Source organism: Beta vulgaris, chromosome 3, assembly GCF_026745355.1.
Source record: "Beta vulgaris subsp. vulgaris cultivar EL10 chromosome 3, EL10.2, whole genome shotgun sequence".
Taxonomy (NCBI): Eukaryota; Viridiplantae; Streptophyta; class Magnoliopsida; order Caryophyllales; family Amaranthaceae; genus Beta; species Beta vulgaris.
This window is the reverse complement of record NC_079204.1, coordinates 5,421,549-5,441,848: the sequence shown is the minus strand read 5'-3', so window position 1 is coordinate 5,441,848 and position 20,300 is coordinate 5,421,549. Positions and strand designations below refer to the sequence as shown.

The window sequence follows — 20,300 nt, the reverse complement described above, 5'->3', positions numbered from 1 at the left end:
ATCAAAAGATGTGTGAACATTGTGCATCCTAATGCATAATCCACGCTTTGTTGTAAGTACAGTTTTTCATGTTTGTTTGTTTTTTCTAGAAAAAATATGCCAATTTCTACCTTTGAAGAGTTCAGCTGCTATAAAATGCTGATTTCCTACATAAAAGTTCGAACTTTCAACTGCTTTAGTAACTGCAAATAATTGTAAAATCATCAAAACAATGCATTATATCTGATAATTTTGTTGTATTATATGTTACTGCAGAGAAAAGTTGCTGAAAGATGATGATGGAGAATCTCTGGGCTATATTTTGTGGGCAATCTACTTGTGCAAGAAGCAGTTTTAAGCACTGTAATGCTCGGTTCGTGCTTATTACTCGTCCTTCTTCATGTATCAACCATGCTTCCATTCTTTGTTTCGATACACTGCTTCTAGTTATGCTCTTATATAACTTCATTTGCAAACATTTTTCAAAGAAACTTGAGCAACGAGCTCGTAGTACACAGTTCTCAATCTTGCAAATACTGTCAGCTGTTTTTAATGGCAGTCTAGGACTTGTTTACTTAGGCTTTGGTATATGGAAGTTGGATAAAAAGTTGACAAGTGATCATTTTATTTCACCTAATCATTGGTGGATTCTGTTTTTCTTTCATGGAGTTACATGGTTGTTAGTGGGACTAACAATAAGCCTCAAAGGAGAGCTTTTCACGAAACTCCGATTACGAGTTTTGTCTATCTTAGCTTTCCTCTTTACAGGGATTTTCTGCTTTCTAGCAGTTTTTACCACCAGAGTACACCATAAGGTGACAGACAAGGTGGTTTTAGACATTTTATCTTTTGTAGGAGCAAGTTTGCTCTTGTTGTGTGCTTACAAAGGGCACACCCCAAACATGGTGGAAATTGACAGCAGTAAAATTAACTCAACTGCTCAAGCTACCCCGTTTGCTAAATCCGGGTTGTTCAGCAAGATGTCATTCTGTTGGTTAAATCCATTGATGAAATTAGGCAAGAAGAAGATTTTAGAAGAAGATGACATACCCAAATTAAGAGACATAGATATGGCAGAATCTTGTTATTCGCGGTTTATGGACCAGTTGATTAAACATAAGCAAGCTAAATCGTCACCAGAATCCTCCATATTGTGGACTATTGTTGCATGTTACAGGGAAGAGATTATGAAATCAGGGTTTTTCGCGTTACTGAAGATACTTTCAATTTCAGCTGGACCCCTTTTGCTGAATTCCATCATTTTGGTTGCTGAGGGTAAAGAAGATTTTAGATATCAAGGTTATCTTTTGGCAGTTTTGCTCTTCTTTTTGAAGATGATGGAGTCTTTGTCACAAAGGCAATGGTACTTCAAGACTAGACTGATTGGCCTAAATGTAAAGTCCATTCTTACAGCAGCAATTTACAGGAAGCAACTACGATTATCAAATGGTTCGCGGAAGATTCACTCGGGTGGTACGATAATGAATTATGTAACTGTTGATGCATATAGGATCGGGGAATTCCCTTTTTGGTTTCATCAAACTTGGACTGCAGTCCTCCAACTTTGCTTCGCATTAGTTATTATGATCCATTCAGTTGGACTTGCAACGATTGCATCATTAGTCGTGATTATATTAACCGTGATTTGCAATACCCCGCTTGCCAAATTACAGCATAAGTTTCAGAGCACACTAATAGCTGCTCAAGATGATAGGTTGAAGGCTTGCTCCGAGGCTCTTGTGAATATGAAGGTGCTAAAGTTATATGCCTGGGAGGTACACTTTAAGAACATCATTGAAGCATTGAGGAAAGTGGAATACAAATGTATATCAGCAGTGCAGTTGCAGAAAGCATACCATAGTTACCTCTTTTGGGGCTCTCCTTTAATGGTGAATTGCGCTACATTTGGTGCATGTTATTTGCTCAAAATTCCTTTACATGCTAGTAATGTTTTCACCTTTCTTGCAACTTTGCAACTGGTGCAAGAGCCTATCAGACTTATTCCTAATCTCATAAGTGTAGTGATTCATGCAAGACTTTCATTCGCACGAATTGTGAAGTTTCTAGAATCCCCAGAGCTTCACATTGAAAATGTCAGGAAGAAGTGTAATTTGACCAGCACAAACCCGCACGTCATCTTAATGAAGTCAGCAAATTTGTCGTGGGAGACAAATCCATCAAAGCCGACATTGAGAAACATAAATTTGAATGTTCTTCCAGGTGAAAAGGTAGCGATATGTGGAGAAGTTGGCTCAGGAAAATCAACCTTGCTAGCAGGAATTCTTGGAGAAGTACCATATATTGATGGAACTGTATGCTTCTTCAAAAACCCTCATACTTATTGTATCGTTGCATCATTTTATGGATTCGCATATCTAACTATTATGGAGATTTATTGCAGATTTCTCCTTAACCCCTTTCTCTCTTACAGGTGGAAGTTCATGGGAGGATTGCTTATGTTCCCCAGACAGCTTGGATCCAATCAGGGACAATACGTGAGAATATTCTTTTTGGATCTGCCATGGAGGACCTGCGATACCAAGAAACAATTTGTAGGTGTTCATTAGTAAAGGACCTTGAACATCTACCTTGTGGTGACGAGACTGAAATAGGGGAGAGAGGAATCAATCTAAGCGGTGGTCAGAAACAACGAATTCAACTTGCTCGTGCATTATACCAAGATGCTGATGTATATATTTTGGATGATCCATTTAGTGCTGTTGATGCACACACCGCAACTAGCCTCTTGAATGTAAATTCTTAGGCCTTGACCAGTATACTCTTGGTTCCTTAATATATACTTGAAGTAAAATTTGACCATTGTACATGGCTGCAGGATTACGTCATGGAAGCTCTTTCTGGAAAGACCGTATTGCTTGTAACACACCAAGTTGATTTTCTTCCCGCGTTCCATTGTTGTATAGTGAGTACCATCACTTGCCATACGCTAGTCAAAGTTGTCTACAATATTTTTCAATATATCTTTGCAATCACTGATAACAAATCCTTTCTGCAGCTAATGACAGATGGGGAAGTTCTTCATGCTGGACCTTATCATGAGTTATTGGCTTCGAGTAAGGAATTTTCGGACCTTGTAAATGCGCACAAAGAGACTGCGGGAACTGAATCAATGGCTGAAGTCAGTACATCAGAAAGACATAAATCCTCTCCAAAAGAGATTAAGAGACTCAACATGAAGAACCAATATGAAGCAATAAAAGGGGGTCAGTTGATTAAACAAGAAGAAAGGGGAATTGGAGACACTGGTTTAAAGTCATACTTACTATACCTGAATCAGAATAAAGGTTACCTGTATTTTTCTATTTTTGCCCTTCTTCATCTCGCCTTTGTGTCTGGCCAGATATTACAGAATACTTGGATGGCCTCTGGCATTAACAACCCACATCTCAGCAAACAAAAACTGATTGTGGTTTATGTCATAATTGGATTCTGCCTGACAACATTTTTACTGATGAGATCTCTTGCAGTGGTAGCATTAGGGTTAAAATCATCAAAATCTTTATTTTCTCAGTTGCTAAACTCTCTCTTCCGAGCTCCAGTGTCATTCTACGACTCAACACCTCTTGGAAGGATTCTAACTCGGGTGTGTAATCAAGTTCTCATAAGTTCCACTACACATTGATTCACTTTATAATGACAGTGCAGTAATATTTCTCTATTTCCTCAAATCCTGCAGATTTCATCTGATTTGAGCATTGTGGATGTTGATATCCCCTTCAGCATCCAGATAACCTTTGGATCTACTATTATTGCATATGCTACTCTCGGAGTAATGATTGTCGTCATCTGGCAGGTCTTGTTTGTCACAGTACCTGTCATCTACATTGCAATACAATTGCAAGTAAGTGATTACAGGATCTTGTTTCATATAGCTTTACAGATTATATATAAATCTATGTTACTCAGACTCTTCATTTTAGCTCCATACTCTTACTTGAATACAGACATTTCAACACTTTATTTTGCACCAGAAGAATGGAACTAACCATGAAATAGCTGAATCATACTTCGGCACATGGCTTATCTTTACGGTATCTACTGATAAATCATTTGAAAAAAAAAAGTCTTCCTCTGGTTTCAGGAGAAAGCATGGTTTTAGGGTTCAGATATATGATGATATGCATTATAGAGCATGGAAATTGGAAAATACTGTTTTGCTCAACTTTTAAAGAGCTCCACAAGCTTTAGCTTACTTGCACAGTTGCACTATATCTTCTGGGGAGATCATAGCTTCAGAAAAAAAATTATATTGTAATTCATCTTTCATTGTTTAGTAGCATTCATCTTCACCTCCAGCTGTGGTGTACTGTTAACTGTATAATATGTTACTGGAGTACATAGTGTTTTCGAATTTTCGAACATACTGCTAGATTGAATACCTAACTGTCTTTTGAAACATGCTTGACAGCGTTACTACTTTGCAACTGCAAAAGAGTTGATGAGACTCGAGGGTATAACCAAGTCCATGGTCGCAAACCATTTAGCTGAATCTGTAGCCGGTGCCATGACAATTAGAGCTTTTGAGGAGGAAGATCGTTTTTCTGCTCAAAATCTTGATCTTATTGATACAAATGCAAGCCCATTCTTCCACAGTTTTGCAGCTAGTGAATGGCTAATACAACGGATCGAGACCCTCAGTGCCATAGTTCTTGCAGCTGCAGCACTGTGTATGGTTTTGCTTCCTCACGGTACTTTTAGCTCAGGTGAGAAATTATGTCTCTCACTCACTCCATATCATCAGGTTATTATTGCTGCATAGCAACTTCTGTAAGGGATTGGAATTCTTACACAAATAATAATACAGGCTTCATCGGACTGACACTATCATATGGTCTCACATTAAACATGGTTATGGTGGTCTCACTTCAAAATCAATGCATTTTAGCCAACCATATTATTTCCGTGGAGAGGCTTAATCAATACATGGATATACCAACTGAAGCTCCAGAAGTCATCGACAATATACGCCCCCCACAAAACTGGCCATTGGTTGGTAAAGTGGAGATATGCAATTTGCAGGTAAATCATTTTGTATTAGGATTAAGTGTGATATATTCAGGTAAGACGACTGATATGAGAAATTTTCATGTTCAAAACAGGTAAGATATAGACCAGACACACCATTAGTTCTTCAAGGAATCACTTGTACATATGAAGGGGGAGATAAAATTGGTATTGTTGGTAGGACTGGCAGTGGGAAGACTACCCTGATAGGGGCATTGTTTCGCTTAGTCGAACCAGTAGGAGGGAAGATAGTAGTTGATGGCATCGATATATCTTCAATCGGACTTCATGATCTAAGGTCTCGTTTTGGGATTATTCCTCAAGATCCTATTCTCTTCAATGGCACGGTACGATTCAACTTGGATCCGTTAAGCCAGCATAATGATGAAGGAATCTGGGAGGTGCTTGGCAAATGTCAGCTAAAAGAAGCTATCAAAAAGAAAAGCCACGGGTTAGATTCCTGGGGTAAGTGTTCATCCTTCCCAAGTATGAATAACCATTTTCCCATCATTTTACTAATGGCTGCACTAAACAATTTTACCACCAGTTCTTGAAGATGGATCCAATTGGAGCATGGGACAGCGACAACTGTTCTGTCTAGGACGTGCTTTGCTGAGAAAAAATAAGGTATTGGTCCTTGATGAAGCGACTGCATCCATCGATAATGCAACTGACATGATTCTGCAGAAAACAATAAGAACAGAATTTGCTGATTCCACTGTGATCACTGTAGCCCACAGGATACCGACAGTAATGGATTGCACAAAGATCCTTGCCATTAGTGAAGGTAAATCCTTTTCCTTTATTGTCTTCTCAGCATTTCCATTATGTTCAGATCAGCTCAATTTCAACCCTTATAAACAAGCCATGTAGTAACAAGTGATGTTATTCAGAATGTTGATCTGATCTCAAAAGGGTGCAAAACACAGGCAGGAGAATTCATAGAGCACCCAAAATGACCTCACTAATGTTGTAAATTACCATGATGAGATCAAATGCTTAAAGTTACCCTGATTCTATTGCAGGAAAACTGATGGAATATGATGAGCCAATGAAGCTAATGCAGAAAGAAGGTTCACTATTTGGCCAACTTGTCAAGGAATATTGGTCTCATATCCATGCTGCTGGTTAGCCACATAGCACAAAAGGCATTTAGGACACAGAACTTGTACTAACAGATCATAACGAATTGGGCATTAGATAGGCTGAGCAGTTTCTTTTTTTGGGTGAAAAGAGCAATATATTAAAGCAATACAGGAGTTATGGCACGAGGGCGGGTGAGCAGTTTAGAAGCTATGCAATTGCGATGATGTACAAGTAACTAAAATTCCTAAATCTTGAAACCATATAATTCTTCATGGATTCATCAGAAAACCATATGTCACCTGCCTGTGTTGATCTGTAATGTTTAGCTTAGAACAAGTGACTATGCCAGTTCATGGCAACAGTGATCAATGCAAGTAGATTTCCAACATGAACAACTATAGAAAGAAATTCTTTTACTGAAACGTATATCCAACAAACCTAATAAGCAGAACATGCCTTTTGGTATTTCTATACCATTGAATGATCACAGTGTTCATTTCTTGTGGTCCTCCAAGTACAGCATTCTCAATATCCTCTCCACTCAGTGCATAGCCGAATCTCCTCTCCATATATTTTTCTAGATTGCTCGGTCCATTCTTCAAATATCTACGTGTAAAAAATGCAACGGTCAGAGAGTAAAATTATTACAAATATAAGCTCAAGTTAAGAACTACTTCTAGCTTAAGGACGTACAAACTATAAGCAAGCCGAGACCTTTAAGAAATTCTTGAAAGGACAAGAGCTATTAAGCGGCTATATTGCTTGGATGTTCAGATTACCTAGAGCTTGAAGGTTGAAAACAACTGTTAAAACCACAAAATTGACGAGCTTTATACAACAGCATCCGAGGAGCAAAGACATATGATATAGGAGAGACCATGCCAAAAGTTTTCAGCCAAAGATTCATCGTTTAGCCGAACCTTATCATATTTCAAGTCCTTCCTTAATGCAACTTGTAGACAAGCCTCTCATAGCAAAAAGATTGACCATATATAAGAGAGTCATGGCACTCCGTCTCTCAAACATGAGTGTCACTATTCCATCTCAAGTCGCACTCGTCAGTTTACCTGATTGCAGTATTTATTCATTGTTTCATGCCACACTTCTTTCAAGGACAGTCCTAATAATTTAAAATGTTCTAGGAAGAGTCAAATGTCAAATAAACTTAAAAAACATCATGCTGGTTTATACTATATTATGCAGAATGATGGCTTCTAAACTAACAAACAATCACGAAACATTCTCTAAACCACCAATATACGACCCAGAATGCAGTTGGACACTTAATTCAGATAACCACACTTCTTAGTTTTTACCAACAAACATAATTCCACAAACATGTCCAGCGTGGATAATTTAATAGTCCTTGAGCAACCATATGAAAAATAATACTAAAATTTATTTTGTTGGTGTCAAGCAGAGGAGCAGGAAATGTATTCTCACTAATAGCACTTTTTTTGTATTGCTGCAAATGATAACATTATACTTAGTAGCCTTATATGCATGCACGCTAATCGCTATGCTTGCAAAGTCGAAGGATGACTATGAGTTGAAACTGCAGTTTGTTAGATCGGTTTTCCTTATATTTAATTTTATTTTTATACAAATAGAGTGGTAGATGTTGTACTTCTCTTATCTCATTACTCATTAGGGTATTTCGTCAAAAAATATGAACACCAAAGTCCTCAAGAGTTCCCATATATAATAGAGATGCGAAGGATCTTCGAACAAGAGAAGTTTATTTTGTGGGTGCTAAGTAGTAGAAAGCATAGACGACCACTACTTTCTACAGCTTCTACAAATCTACAATAATGGGAAGTTCATCATATTGCTACTAATTTGTACAAAAACGAATAAATTGCTATGCCAAATCAATATATCGATGCCACTAAAAAACATGTATGCATACATTGAGACGATTGACGATGAAAAACAGATATAAACTAGGAAATTTGTCAGAAAAAAACCTTATAAATGTAGGTTTTTGTAAGAATAAATCTTCTAAAAAAATCTGGCAACATAAAACCTTAAAACTTCCTCCCTAGAATGATTCAAAGGAAACCATGATTGCTGCAATTATGGGTCGAACTATAGAGAGCTAAAATTCGGGAATTTTGGGGGAAAAAACCCTAGATTAAGCTACAATTGACAGTACCGAAAATCATAAGAATTTAAAGAGAATTTTTACCTTAGCTTCATCGACTTTGCTTCAATTGAAGTTTCCTGTGCTTGAATTACAAACACAAGAACAAATTGCTAACTTTTGATGAGAGAATAGTGGGGTGCAGCACTGAGGGAAGTGACGAGAAGGAGAAGAGTGAGAATTTGAGAGAATTCTGAGTAGAAAATAAAGAAATGAGGAATGCATATGTAAGTCAACTCCGAAAAAGTTGGATCAGTACAGGAAAATAGATTTCATCTCCAAACAAATTTTCCTAAGTCAAAGGCCGAAAATTTAACCTTCTTGTCGTAAATAGATTTTTTTGACACCTTTTAGCAAAACTTAAATATACATTGGTATGTCCCTACAAAATGCCCTATTATCAAATATATATAATAATTATTAAGCTAATACTAATAATAGTTTGTCCTATCCAGGAATGACAACGGGTCGGACTTGGACCGGATTATGCATAATCCGACTCCAACCCTATAAGAAGTCGGATTTTAAATTTGAGTCCGACGCTGACATCCGACTCCGAAAATCCGAATCCGACCGACTTAAAATCCGAACATCCGACTCCTAATTCGATCCAACTTAAAATCTAAACATCCGACTTAAAATTCGAACATCCGACTCCGAACTCGATCCGACTTATTTTTCTACCAATTTTTTAATAATAAAATAGGCTTCTATAATACAATAATTTAATTATTACAATTATTCTAATCGTCATATGAAAATCTTATATAGTACAAATAATCTAAATAGTACTATTATTTTTAACAATCATTTCTTCAATGGGAAAATCCTATATAGTACAATTGGTGGAAAGTCGAAGTCAGATTATATATAAATAAATATGTTAACATAAATAAGAAAAAAATGATTGATTGACTCAAAGTCAGATTCAGATGTCGGATTATTTTATGAGACCGACTCCCATGGGCGGATACACAGGGGTACAGTGGGTACAACTGTACCCCCATTAATTTAGAAAAGCATATATATATATATATATATATATATATATAGTTTACACATGCAGACTTTTATCAAAACTAGTGTTTGTTTCAGTGGTAAGGGAGAGGAAATTGATAAAAGAGTGTGAGGTTGCATGTTCGATTCTTGTAATCTACCTTTCAATCTTTCTTTCTTTTTCCTTACTTTTTCTTTTTTCTCAAATGTTCTTTAGCAACATTTTTTCTTCCTCTTACTCTTTCAGGCCCTCCTAAATAAAAGGAATAACTTATATAGAAGTTAAATATGCAATTCTTATTATACATAAACCAATATGAATTATAGAAAGTTGCTAACTTATATTAAAATTGTCGGGTTATTTTGTATTTTTTTTTATCTCACTTCTATGTACTTATTAAGTCATCATTTTATCTTCTAATAACCATTTTTCACCTTAATTCATTAACATGATTACGTGACTTATATCAACAACAAATTTTTTTAAAATTCTTCTACAATAATTTATCTTTCAAATTTTCCTCGGAATTCAAATTCATTACCTTCATCCACATCTTGTATCGGAGCATTTATATCATATGATATTTATTTCTTATATATTAATGGTATTTTTAGGTTAAAGTTGGCGAAATTTGGCTCCAAAAAATAAAATATAGCCAAAGATTAGGGACGAAAAAATGATATATTTTATGAATCTAATTGCTCATTGTTTCGTACCCCCATTTCTGAATTTCTAGATCCGCCACTGCCGACTCCCGACCCTCTTCCGACTCGGAGTCAGATTTTTTAAGCAGAGTCAAAGTCGGATTACTTTTTTGTCGGAGTCGACTCAGATTTTTTTTCCTTCGGATCAGAGCGGACTAGGGTCGGATTCGGACTTGATTGTCATCCCTAGTCCTATCTTTCAGTACTCTTATATTAAAAAAACTATTCATATTTATAAGCTCCATAGTTAACACTATTGTATACCGTTGAATGGCATAGGTTATATTTTTACACATTAACCTTAATTTTAAAAACAAGATTTGTATTATACTCTTGATAATTAATTATATATCTCTATTATATAAGCCAATAAGAAAGGAGATGTAGGGCCTATTCTCTTCGGCATAAAACAGCTGAACTGAACTGAATTGAACTGAACTGAATTGAAAATAAGTTGGGGGAGAACAGGCCCGTAGTGTCCTCTTTTGAAATGACTAGAATAACTCTAATAATTTAAAATAACGTTTTCTTTTTATGAAAAAAATAAAAATTGAGAATCGATTCAACTTGCCATATAGCTAAGTCAAAAATATAACGTGCAATCATCATTAATAACTCGACAAAATAGATTGCCACAATCAATTGCCAAAATTAGTTTGAATATTCAATCAAAAGAAGTTAGTTATATATCCTAACAACATAATAGTCTTTCATATTTGTAAAGCTCAAACAATATTGATTATTAACATTTACAATCGCTAAAGAACTATACTAAAGCCGCAAAGCGATGATAATGAATTATTAAATCATCGACTAAAAGTTTTAGTCACGGTATTGAACAGTTTTAAATCGGTCACCTTCAATTTTATACTCCCACCGTCCCAAAATATAGTTCCCATTTCATTTTGCACAGTCTCCAAGACATACCTTTGACCTACGATATCTTCTATTTCTTATTAGTAAAAAATATAAAAAAGTTGATATTACGAATTTATACATTGAGACGTTTCTAACAAGACCCCTCATGAATATGTTTTTTTTTATATACATTAGTCATTAGTAAGAATATTTAATTTGGTCAAAGTTTTTAAAATTTGACTCCCCAAATAGAAATGGGAACTATATTTTGGGACGGAGGGAGTAAGATAAAACATCTATAACGAACTAGAATATCCTTTCCTAAAAACCATCAATACTTACTACCACTTTTTTTTCATTTGTCTCAAGTTTATGATTCAAAACTTCAAATGCACATTGATAAATAATCCTGAAACATTGTCCGAGACAAGAACTAGATTTCCAACTAATAATGCTCTACGAAATGCTTTTCTGTCTTAGGGTATGTTCTCTTCGGCATAAAACAGCTAAATTGAACTGAATTGAACTGAACTGAATTGAGCTGAATTGAACTGAATAGAAATGAATAGTGATATATGAGAGTAAAAGTATTGTCCAGAGTTGAACAGAACTGACTGAATTGAACTAAATTAAATTGAATTGAACTGAAATAAGTTAGGGAGAAAAAACCTTAATATAATTTCGTCTATACTTTGACCTTGTAGAATTGCCGACGTGTGATCTCTCTCTCGATGTTAGCCCACTAATACTAATCACCAGCTCATATTACAGCGATTCTCTGACATTATATGATCTTAAAATCCCACAAAATCCGAAAATAAAATTCTGTGTAAAACACGAGACTACTTGTTAATGGATTTTTATTAGTACTTAAATACGTGACAACGTGAAGTTTTTTCTCATGAGTCATTAACTTCATGGTTAGTTTCTTTCCATAGCATATTAGCATAATAGCATCAAATTTCCAAATAAAGAAAAAGAGAGTTTCTTCTAAAATTCTTAAGAACTTGGAAAATTCGAATGTAAGAATGTAAGCATACTTTATTTCTATCCATTTCTGCGTTTATAACAAAATAACAAAATGTGTGAACGTGGTAAGTATAGTTTTTTTTTTAAAAGTGATCATGGGTCGGGCTGTGCCAAAAAAATCTGCCTATTAGTCGGGCTGGGCCAAATTTTTGTGCCAAAAGCCCGTATTTCGGGTCAAATCAGGCGGGGCCTAAGTATAGACTAAAAAGTCATATTTGACTTGCCCAAAACCCAGTCCAAAGCAAAAAAAAATCGCGTGCCAAAAAATTCTGCCCAAACCGGTCAAAAAATTGGGCCGGATTAGAGTTGATCAGCTCTAAGTTTTTCATGTATTGACTGGGAAAAATCATCAAAACATTGCATTGCATTATATGTTGTGATGATTTTGTTGTATTAATGTATTATATGTTAATGCAGAGTGAAGTTGGTGAAAGATGATGGAGAATCTCTGGGCTATGTTTTATGGGGAATCTACTTGTGCAAGAAGCAGTTTTAAGCTTTGTGATGCCTGGTTTGTGTTTATTACTCATCCTTCTCAATGTGTCAACCATATTTCCATTCTTTGTTTCGTTATACTGCTCCTAGCAATGTCTTATATAGCTTCATCTTAAATGGGAAAAACTGTCGCAAAAACAACATTTTTAATACAAGTTTATTTGAAAAACAACTTTTAAGTTTTTTTTGGGTAAAATACCTTGATATATTGTTCCCGGGAAACAATTTTGATCCATTTTCTAGCATTAATAGAGTATTTTTTTGATGTTGACTCATTAAAACCAAATATGTGCAACGCACGTGACCCTTATCTATCTTTTATGTTTCAACCCTATTTCCCCAAACCGTTGCAAAATGTCGGAAAAAAAGATAAAAAGATGAAACCCTCCCCAAACCGTGGCAAAATGTCGAAAAAAAGACAAAAAAAAAAAAAAAAACAGTGGCTAGAAATGCACCTTTTGATGATATGCTTCAAACAAAATGAAATAAAATATCACATTGTTCGATGAACCTAGATGTTGTTGAAGTAATGGATCGTCAATAAGGGCATTCTCATGCCTGTACATGTTTGGTTTTAATGAGTCAACACCGAAAAATACTCTTGTACTTTGCAAAAAAGAAAAGGATTTTTTGTCCCAAACTACCTTTAACTTTCAACTTTTTGCGAGAAACTACCTTATAAAAAAATTGTTGTCCTAAACTACCTTACTTTACAATTTTGTTGTTGACAGCTACCTTATGCCGGTTTCCGGCGTTGACTTTTGTTTTTTCGGTTCAAAATTGTGGGAAAAACAAAATTACCCTTGTGGGAATTGAGGAGGGTGATTGTTTCAATTTTAGTGTAAGTAGAAGAGGAATTTAATGGTGGATTGGTGGTACAAAGTGTCACATAGATATGAGGGAGAGAGCGGGCGCACACCGGAAAATGAGGAAATTAGGGTGGGGAAAATTAAAAAAAGGGTTTGAAGAGGTCAAGTGATATAATGTGACGATAAAAAAGCGGAAAAAACAAAAGTCAACGTCGGAAATCGGCCTAAGGTAGTTGTCAACAACAAAATGGTAAAAGTAAGGTAGTTTGGGACAACAATTTTTTTATAAGGTAGTTTCTCGCAAAAACATAAAAGTTAAAGGTAGTTTGGGACAAAAAACCCAAAAGAAAATTCAAAGGTCTTGTTTTACCATGTTATTCTCGGAAAACTTGTACTCAAGAGGTATTCTGACAAGTTTTTCTATAATTTGCAAACATTTTAAATAAAAAATCGAGTTACAACTTACAAGCTGGAAGTACACTGTTCTTAATCTTGCAAATAATACAACTGTTTTAAATTAATGGCAGTCTTAGACTTGTTTACCTAGGCTTTGCTGCTTTGGTATCTGGAAGCTGAATAAAAAGTTGATAAATGATCATTCTAATCAACCTATTCATTAGTGGATTCTATTTTTCTTTCAGGGAGTTACATGGTTGTTAGTGGGACTAACTATTTTTTTTGATCCATATGAGCCACGAAGGCAGTACAAACTACAAAGAAAGGGAGGAGGGTTCGAAGCTGTGACCTATCGCTCACAGCACCTCAATCGTAACCACTAGGCCAAGACATCCTTGGTTTAGTGGGACTAATTCTCAAAAGAGAGCTTTTCACAAAACTCCGATTACAAAATTTGTCCATTTTAGCTTTCATCTTTACTGGGATTTTCTGCTTTCTAGCAGTTTTTAGCACCAGAGTATATGGATACCATAAGGTAACAGACAAGGTGGTTTATGGTTTTAGTCTTTTAGACATTTTATCTTTTCTAGGAGCAAGTTTGCTCCTTGTAGTTTTTTTTTTTTTGAATAGTAAAATTAATTCATTAATAAAAAGTCATACGACATCTACATAAGCAATCGAATCAAACAAATACATAAGTTGAATCAAACAAAAATTTCCTTCATAAAAACTACGATCGTCAAACAAATCTTGCAATGTGGAACATCTCCCGCTTATATCGCTGGAAAATACAGCCTTGTTGGAGAGACAATCTAACGATCCCTTGTAGTCGTGAGGACGATTTCCGTCGGATTCATCTGACCGTATTCGAAAAATTGATAACCTTTGTGATCCCGCATAATTCTTCACCAACAAAATAATTTCACGGCAATCCATTAGATCTAGTATCCCGGATTGTAACCTATAGAAATTCCCCCTCAGGAGAAAAACCCTGTCTTTCGAAGGAGGTCGAAAAACCTTGTCTTTCGAAGGAGATCGAAAAACCTTTTCTTCAGAAGGAGATCGAAAACCCTGTCTTTCGAGGGAGAAATCGTTATTGGAAACCTAAAAAACAAATAAAAAAGCAAAGGTGGGGGCTTTCCAACGGTAAAAACCGATGGAAGCCCCTTTAAAAAATCAACAATGGAGGCTAGGGTTTTTGAAAGTAGAGAGGAGAGAGGGGTGGCGAAGAAAAATTTGCTCCTTGTAGTTAAAGAGGGCATACCCCCAAACATGAAGGAAAATGACAGCAGTAATATTGATGCAACTGCCCAAGTTACTCCGTTTGCCAAATCCGGGTTGTTCAGTAAGTTGTCATTCTGTTGGTTGAATCCTTTGATGAAATTAGGCAAAAAGAAGATTTTAGAGAAAGATGACATACCCAAATTACGAGACATAGATATGGCAGAATCTTGTTATTTGCAGTTTATGGACCAGTTGAATAAAAATAAGCAAGTTAAATCATCATCAGAATCCTCCCTATTGTGTACCATTGTTGCCTGTTACCGGAAGGAGATTCTGAAATCAGGGGTTTTCGCGTTACTGAAGATACTATCAGTGTCAGCTGGACCTATTTTGTTGAATTCCTTCATATTGGTTGCTGAGGGTAAAGAAGCTTTCAGATATGAAGGTTACTTTTTAGCATTCTCGCTCTTCTTTTTGAAGATCCTAGAATCTTTGTCACAAAGGCAATGGTATTTCCGGACCAGAGTGATTGGCCTAAATGTAAAGTCTGCTCTTACAGCAGCAATTTACAAGAAGCAACTACGATTATCAAATGGTTCGAGGAAGATTTACTCGGGTGGTACAATAATGAATTATGTAACTGTTGATGCATATAGGATCGGGGAATTCCCTTTTTGGTTTCATCAAACTTGGACTGTAATTCTCCAAGTTTGCTTCGCATTAGTTATTATGATCCATTCAGTTGGACTTGCAACGATTGCATCATTAGTCGTGATTATATTAACTGTGATTTGCAATACCCCACTTGCCAAATTACAGCAGAAGTTTCAAAGCAAATTAATGGTTGCTCAAGATGATAGGTTGAAGGCTTGCTCCGAGGCTCTTGTGAATATGAAGGTGCTAAAGTTATATGCCTGGGAGGCTCACTTTAAGAATGTCATTGAAGCATTAAGGAAAGTGGAATATAAATGTTTATCAGCAGTGCAGTTGCAGAAAGCATACAATTCTTTTCTCTTTTGGACATCTCCTATAATGGTGACTTGTGCTACATTTGGTGCATGTTATCTTCTCAAAATTCCTTTACATGCTAGTAATGTTTTCACCTTTCTTGCCACTTTGAAACTGGTGCAAGAGCCTATCAGACTTATTCCTAATCTCATAAGTGTAGTGATTCATGCAAGACTCTCATTTGCACAAATTGTGAAGTTTCTAGAAGCACCAGAGCTTCAGATTGAAAATGTCAGGAAGAAGAGTAATTTAACCAGCACAAACCTGCACGCCGTTTTAATGAAGTCAGCAAATCTTTCGTGGGAGATGAATCCATCAAAGCCGACATTGAGAAACATAAATTTCAATGTTCGTCCAGGTGAAAAGGTAGCTATATGTGGAGAAGTTGGTTCAGGAAAATCAACCTTGCTAGCAGGAATTCTTGGAGAAGTACCATATATTGATGGAACAGTAAGCTTCTTCAAAACCCCTCATACTTATTGTATCGTTGCATCATTTTAATCATTTCATGGATTCGTATATCTAATCATTACGGGGATATATTAAGAGATTTATCCTTAACCCCCTTTCTTTCTTATAGGTGGAAGTTTATGGGAGGATTGCTTATGTTTCTCAGACAGCTTGGATCCAATCAGGGACAATATGCGAGAATATTCTTTTTGGATCTACCATGGATGACCTGCGATACCAAGAAACTCTTCGTAGGTGTTCATTAGTAAAGGACCTTGAACTTCTACCTTACGGTGACATGACTGAAATAGGGGAAAGAGGAATCAATCTAAGTGGTGGTCAGAAACAACGAATTCAACTTGCTCGTGCATTATACCAAGATGCTGACGTATATATTTTGGATGATCCATTCAGTGCTGTTGATGCACACACCGCAACTAGCCTCTTAAATGTAAATTCTTTGGCCTTGACTATTTTACTCTTGGTTCCTTAGTATTTTCACTTGAAGTAAAAGTGACCTTTGTACATTGTTGCAGGATTATGTCATGGAAGCTCTTTCTGGAAAGACTGTGTTGCTTGTAACACACCAAGTTGATTTTCTTCCCGCATTCCATTGTTGTATGGTGAGTAACATCACTTGCCATACGCTAGTGAAAGTTGTCTACAATATTTTTGCATATATTCTTTGCAATCACTGATAACATATCCTTTCTGCAGCTAATGACAGATGGGGAAGTTCTTCATGCAGGACCTTATCATGAGTTATTGGCTTCGAGTCAGGAATTTTCGGACCTTGTAAATGCACACAAAGAGACTGCTGGAACTGAATCATCAGCTAAAGTCACCACATCCGGAAGACATATATCCCCTGCAAATGAGATTAAGAGACCAAACATGAAGAACCAATGCGAAGCAATAAAAGGGGGTCAGTTGATTAAAGCAGAAGAAAGGGAAATCGGAGATACTGGTTTAAAGCCATACTTACTATACCTGAATCAGAATAAAGGCTGTCTGTATTTTTCTATTTTTGCCCTTCTCCATCTCGCCTTTGTTTCCGGCCAGATATTACAGAATACTTGGATGGCCTATGGCGTTAACAACCCACATCTCAGCAAACAAAAATTGATCGTGGTTTATGTCATTATTGGATTCTGCATGACAGTACTTTTACTAATCAGATCTCTTGCAGTGGTTGCATTAGGGTTGGAATCATCAAAATCTTTATTTTCTCAGTTGCTGAACTCTCTCTTTCGAGCTCCCGTGTCATTCTATGATTCTACACCTCTCGGGAGGATTCTAAGTCGGGTGTGTATTAAATTCTCATAAGTTTCACTATGTACTGAATCACATTAAAAAGACACTGCGGTAATATCTCTCTGTTTCTCTAAATCCTGCAGATTTCATCTGATTTGTGCACTGTGGATGTTGATATCCCCTTCAGCTTCATGATCACCTTTGGGGTTACTACTATTGTGTATGCTACTTTTGGAGTGCTGGCTGTCATCATCTGGCAGGTCTTGTTTGTCACAGTACCTGTGATCTACGTGGCAACACGATTGCAAGTAAGTAATTACATGATCTTCTCTCATGTAGCTTTACAGATTATCTGTATCTACGTTACTCGTTCTCTTCATTTTCCTCGATACTCCTACATGGATATATAAACTTTGACACTTAATCTTGCACTAAAAGAATGTAATCCATAAAATACTGCTTTTCTCAACTTTCAAGGAATTGCACAAGCTTTTGCTCACTAGCATTTAGGTTGGTATTAGTTATTCTGGAAACAACAAAGAAAACTTATATTATACTTCATCTTTCATTGTTTAGTAAGCATTTTTCTTTGCCTCCACCTCAGTTAACTGTTTACTGTATAATATGTTACTGAAGTGTTTTTCAATTTTCGACGTACTGCTAGGTTGCACACCTAACTGGTTTATAAAACATGTTGACAGCGAAACTACTTTGCAACTGCAAAAGAGTTGATGAGGCTCAACGGTATAACCAAGTCCATGGTCGCAAACCATTTAGCTGAATCTGTAACTGGTGCCATTACAATTCGAGCTTTCAAGGAAGAAGATCGTTTTTTTGCTCAAAATCTTGATCTTATTGATACAAACGCGAGCCCATTCTTCCACAATTTTGCAGCTAGTGAATGGCTAATTCAACGGATTGAGACCCTTAGTGCCATTGTTCTTGCAGCTGCAGCATTGTGTATGGTTTTGCTTCCTCGCGGTACTTTTAGCTCAGGTGAGAAATTCTGTCTCACACTCACTCCATATTAGCAGGTTACTGTTGCTGCATCAAAGCTTCTGTAAGAAAATTCTTATACAAATAATAGGCTTCATCGGTATGGCACTATCATATGGTCTCACATTAAACTTGGGAATGGTGGTCTCACTTCAAAATCAATGCATTTTGGCCAACCATATTATTTCCGTGGAGAGGATTAAGCAATACATGAATATACCAAGCGAAGCTCCAGAAGTCATCGACGATAGACGCCCCCCACAAAACTGGCCATTGGTTGGTAAAGTGGAGATATGCAATTTGCAGGTAAATAATTTTGTGTTAAGATTAATGGTGTGTTCTCTTCACCTTTAAAATTGAGTTTCAAGTCCGATCAACACAACACTGAAAAATAATTTCCAATAAGGGTCAATCATGTCTAATAAGTTCAATTCAGATAAGTTCAAGTGAAGAGAACGCACCCTAAGTTTGATATATTCAGGTAAAACGACAGATATGAGAAAATTTCATGTTCAAAACAGGTAAGATATAGACCAGACACACCACTGGTTCTTCAAGGAATCAGTTGCACATTTGAAGGAGGAGATAAAGTTGGTATTGTTGGTAGGACAGGCAGTGGGAAGACTACCCTAATAGGGGCATTGTTTCGCTTAGTCGAACCACTAGGAGGGAAGATAGTAGTTGATGGCATCGATATATCTTCAATCGGACTTCATGATCTAAGGTCTCGATTTGGGATTATTCCTCAAGATCCTACTCTCTTCAATGGCACAGTACGATTCAACTTGGATCCATTAAGCCAACATAATGATGAAGAAATCTGGGAGGTGCTTGGCAAATGTCAGCTAAAAGAAGCTGTCAGAAAGAAAAGCCACGGTCTAGATTCCTGGGGTAAGTTTTCATCCTTTCTAAGTACGAATAACCATTTTCCCATCAGTTTATTAGAGATGCTCTAGTATGATAGCTTTTTATTAATGGTTGCATTAAACAATTTTACCATCAGTTGTCGAGGATGGATCTAATTGGAGCATGGGACAACGACAACTGTTCTGTCTAGGACGTGCTTTGCTGAGGAAAAACAAGGTATTGGTCCTTGATGAAGCGACTGCATCCATCGATAATGCAACCGACATGATTCTGCAGAAAACAATAAGAACAGAATTTGCTGATTCTACTGTGATCACTGTAGCCCACAGGATACCGACAGTAATGGACTGCACAAAGATCCTTGTCATTAGTGATGGTAAATCCTTTATTTCTTCTTAACATTTCCAATGAGTTTGGATCAGCTCAATCTCAACCCTTATAAACGAGTCATGTAGTAACTAATGATGTTATTCAGAAAATTGAACTGATCTCGAATGAGAGTAAAACACAAGCTGGAGAATTCATAACACCCTACAACGGCCTCAATTATGTTGTAAATTACCAGGATGAGATAAAATGCTTAAAGTTACCCTGATTCTATTGCAGGAAAACTGATGGAATATGATGAGCCGATGAAGCTAATGCAGAAAGAAGGTTCGCTATTTGGCCAACTTGTCAAGGAATATTGGTCTCATATCCACGTTGCTAGTTAGTCGTATAAAAAATTGGGCACTAGATAGGCTGAGCAGTTTTCTTTGGGTGAAAAGAGCTATATATTAAAGTGGTACGAGGCCTGATGAGCAGTTTAGAAGCTATGCAATTGCACTGAATGTACGAGTGACTAAAATTCATAGATCTTGAAACTATATAATTGTTCATGGATTCATCAGAAAACTATCTGTCACCTGTGTTGATAGCATCTGTAATGTTTAGCTGAGAACAAGTGAATATGCCAGGTCATGGCAACAGTGTGAATAATG

At 36.5% G+C, this 20,300-nt stretch overlaps 1 protein-coding gene across 1 annotated transcript; it reads left to right on the top strand.

The window, feature by feature from the left end:
* The first annotated feature begins 272 nt into the window (after positions 1 to 272).
* On the top strand, positions 273 to 20,168 carry LOC104888317 (ABC transporter C family member 10). Its single transcript, XM_057393231.1, has 21 exons — positions 273 to 2,291; positions 2,411 to 2,731; positions 2,816 to 2,902; positions 2,996 to 3,610; positions 3,677 to 3,841; positions 3,945 to 4,031; positions 4,409 to 4,703; positions 4,805 to 5,019; positions 5,100 to 5,469; positions 5,552 to 5,791; positions 6,030 to 6,131; positions 14,771 to 16,203; positions 16,334 to 16,654; positions 16,740 to 16,826; positions 16,921 to 17,508; positions 17,601 to 17,765; positions 18,159 to 18,453; positions 18,545 to 18,759; positions 18,975 to 19,344; positions 19,457 to 19,696; positions 19,927 to 20,168. The coding sequence occupies exons 1-21, from the start codon at positions 273 to 275 to the stop codon at positions 20,031 to 20,033; spliced, it is 8,337 nt and encodes a 2,778-aa protein (XP_057249214.1). The 3' UTR covers positions 20,034 to 20,168.
* Positions 20,169 to 20,300: the final 132 nt, after the last annotated feature.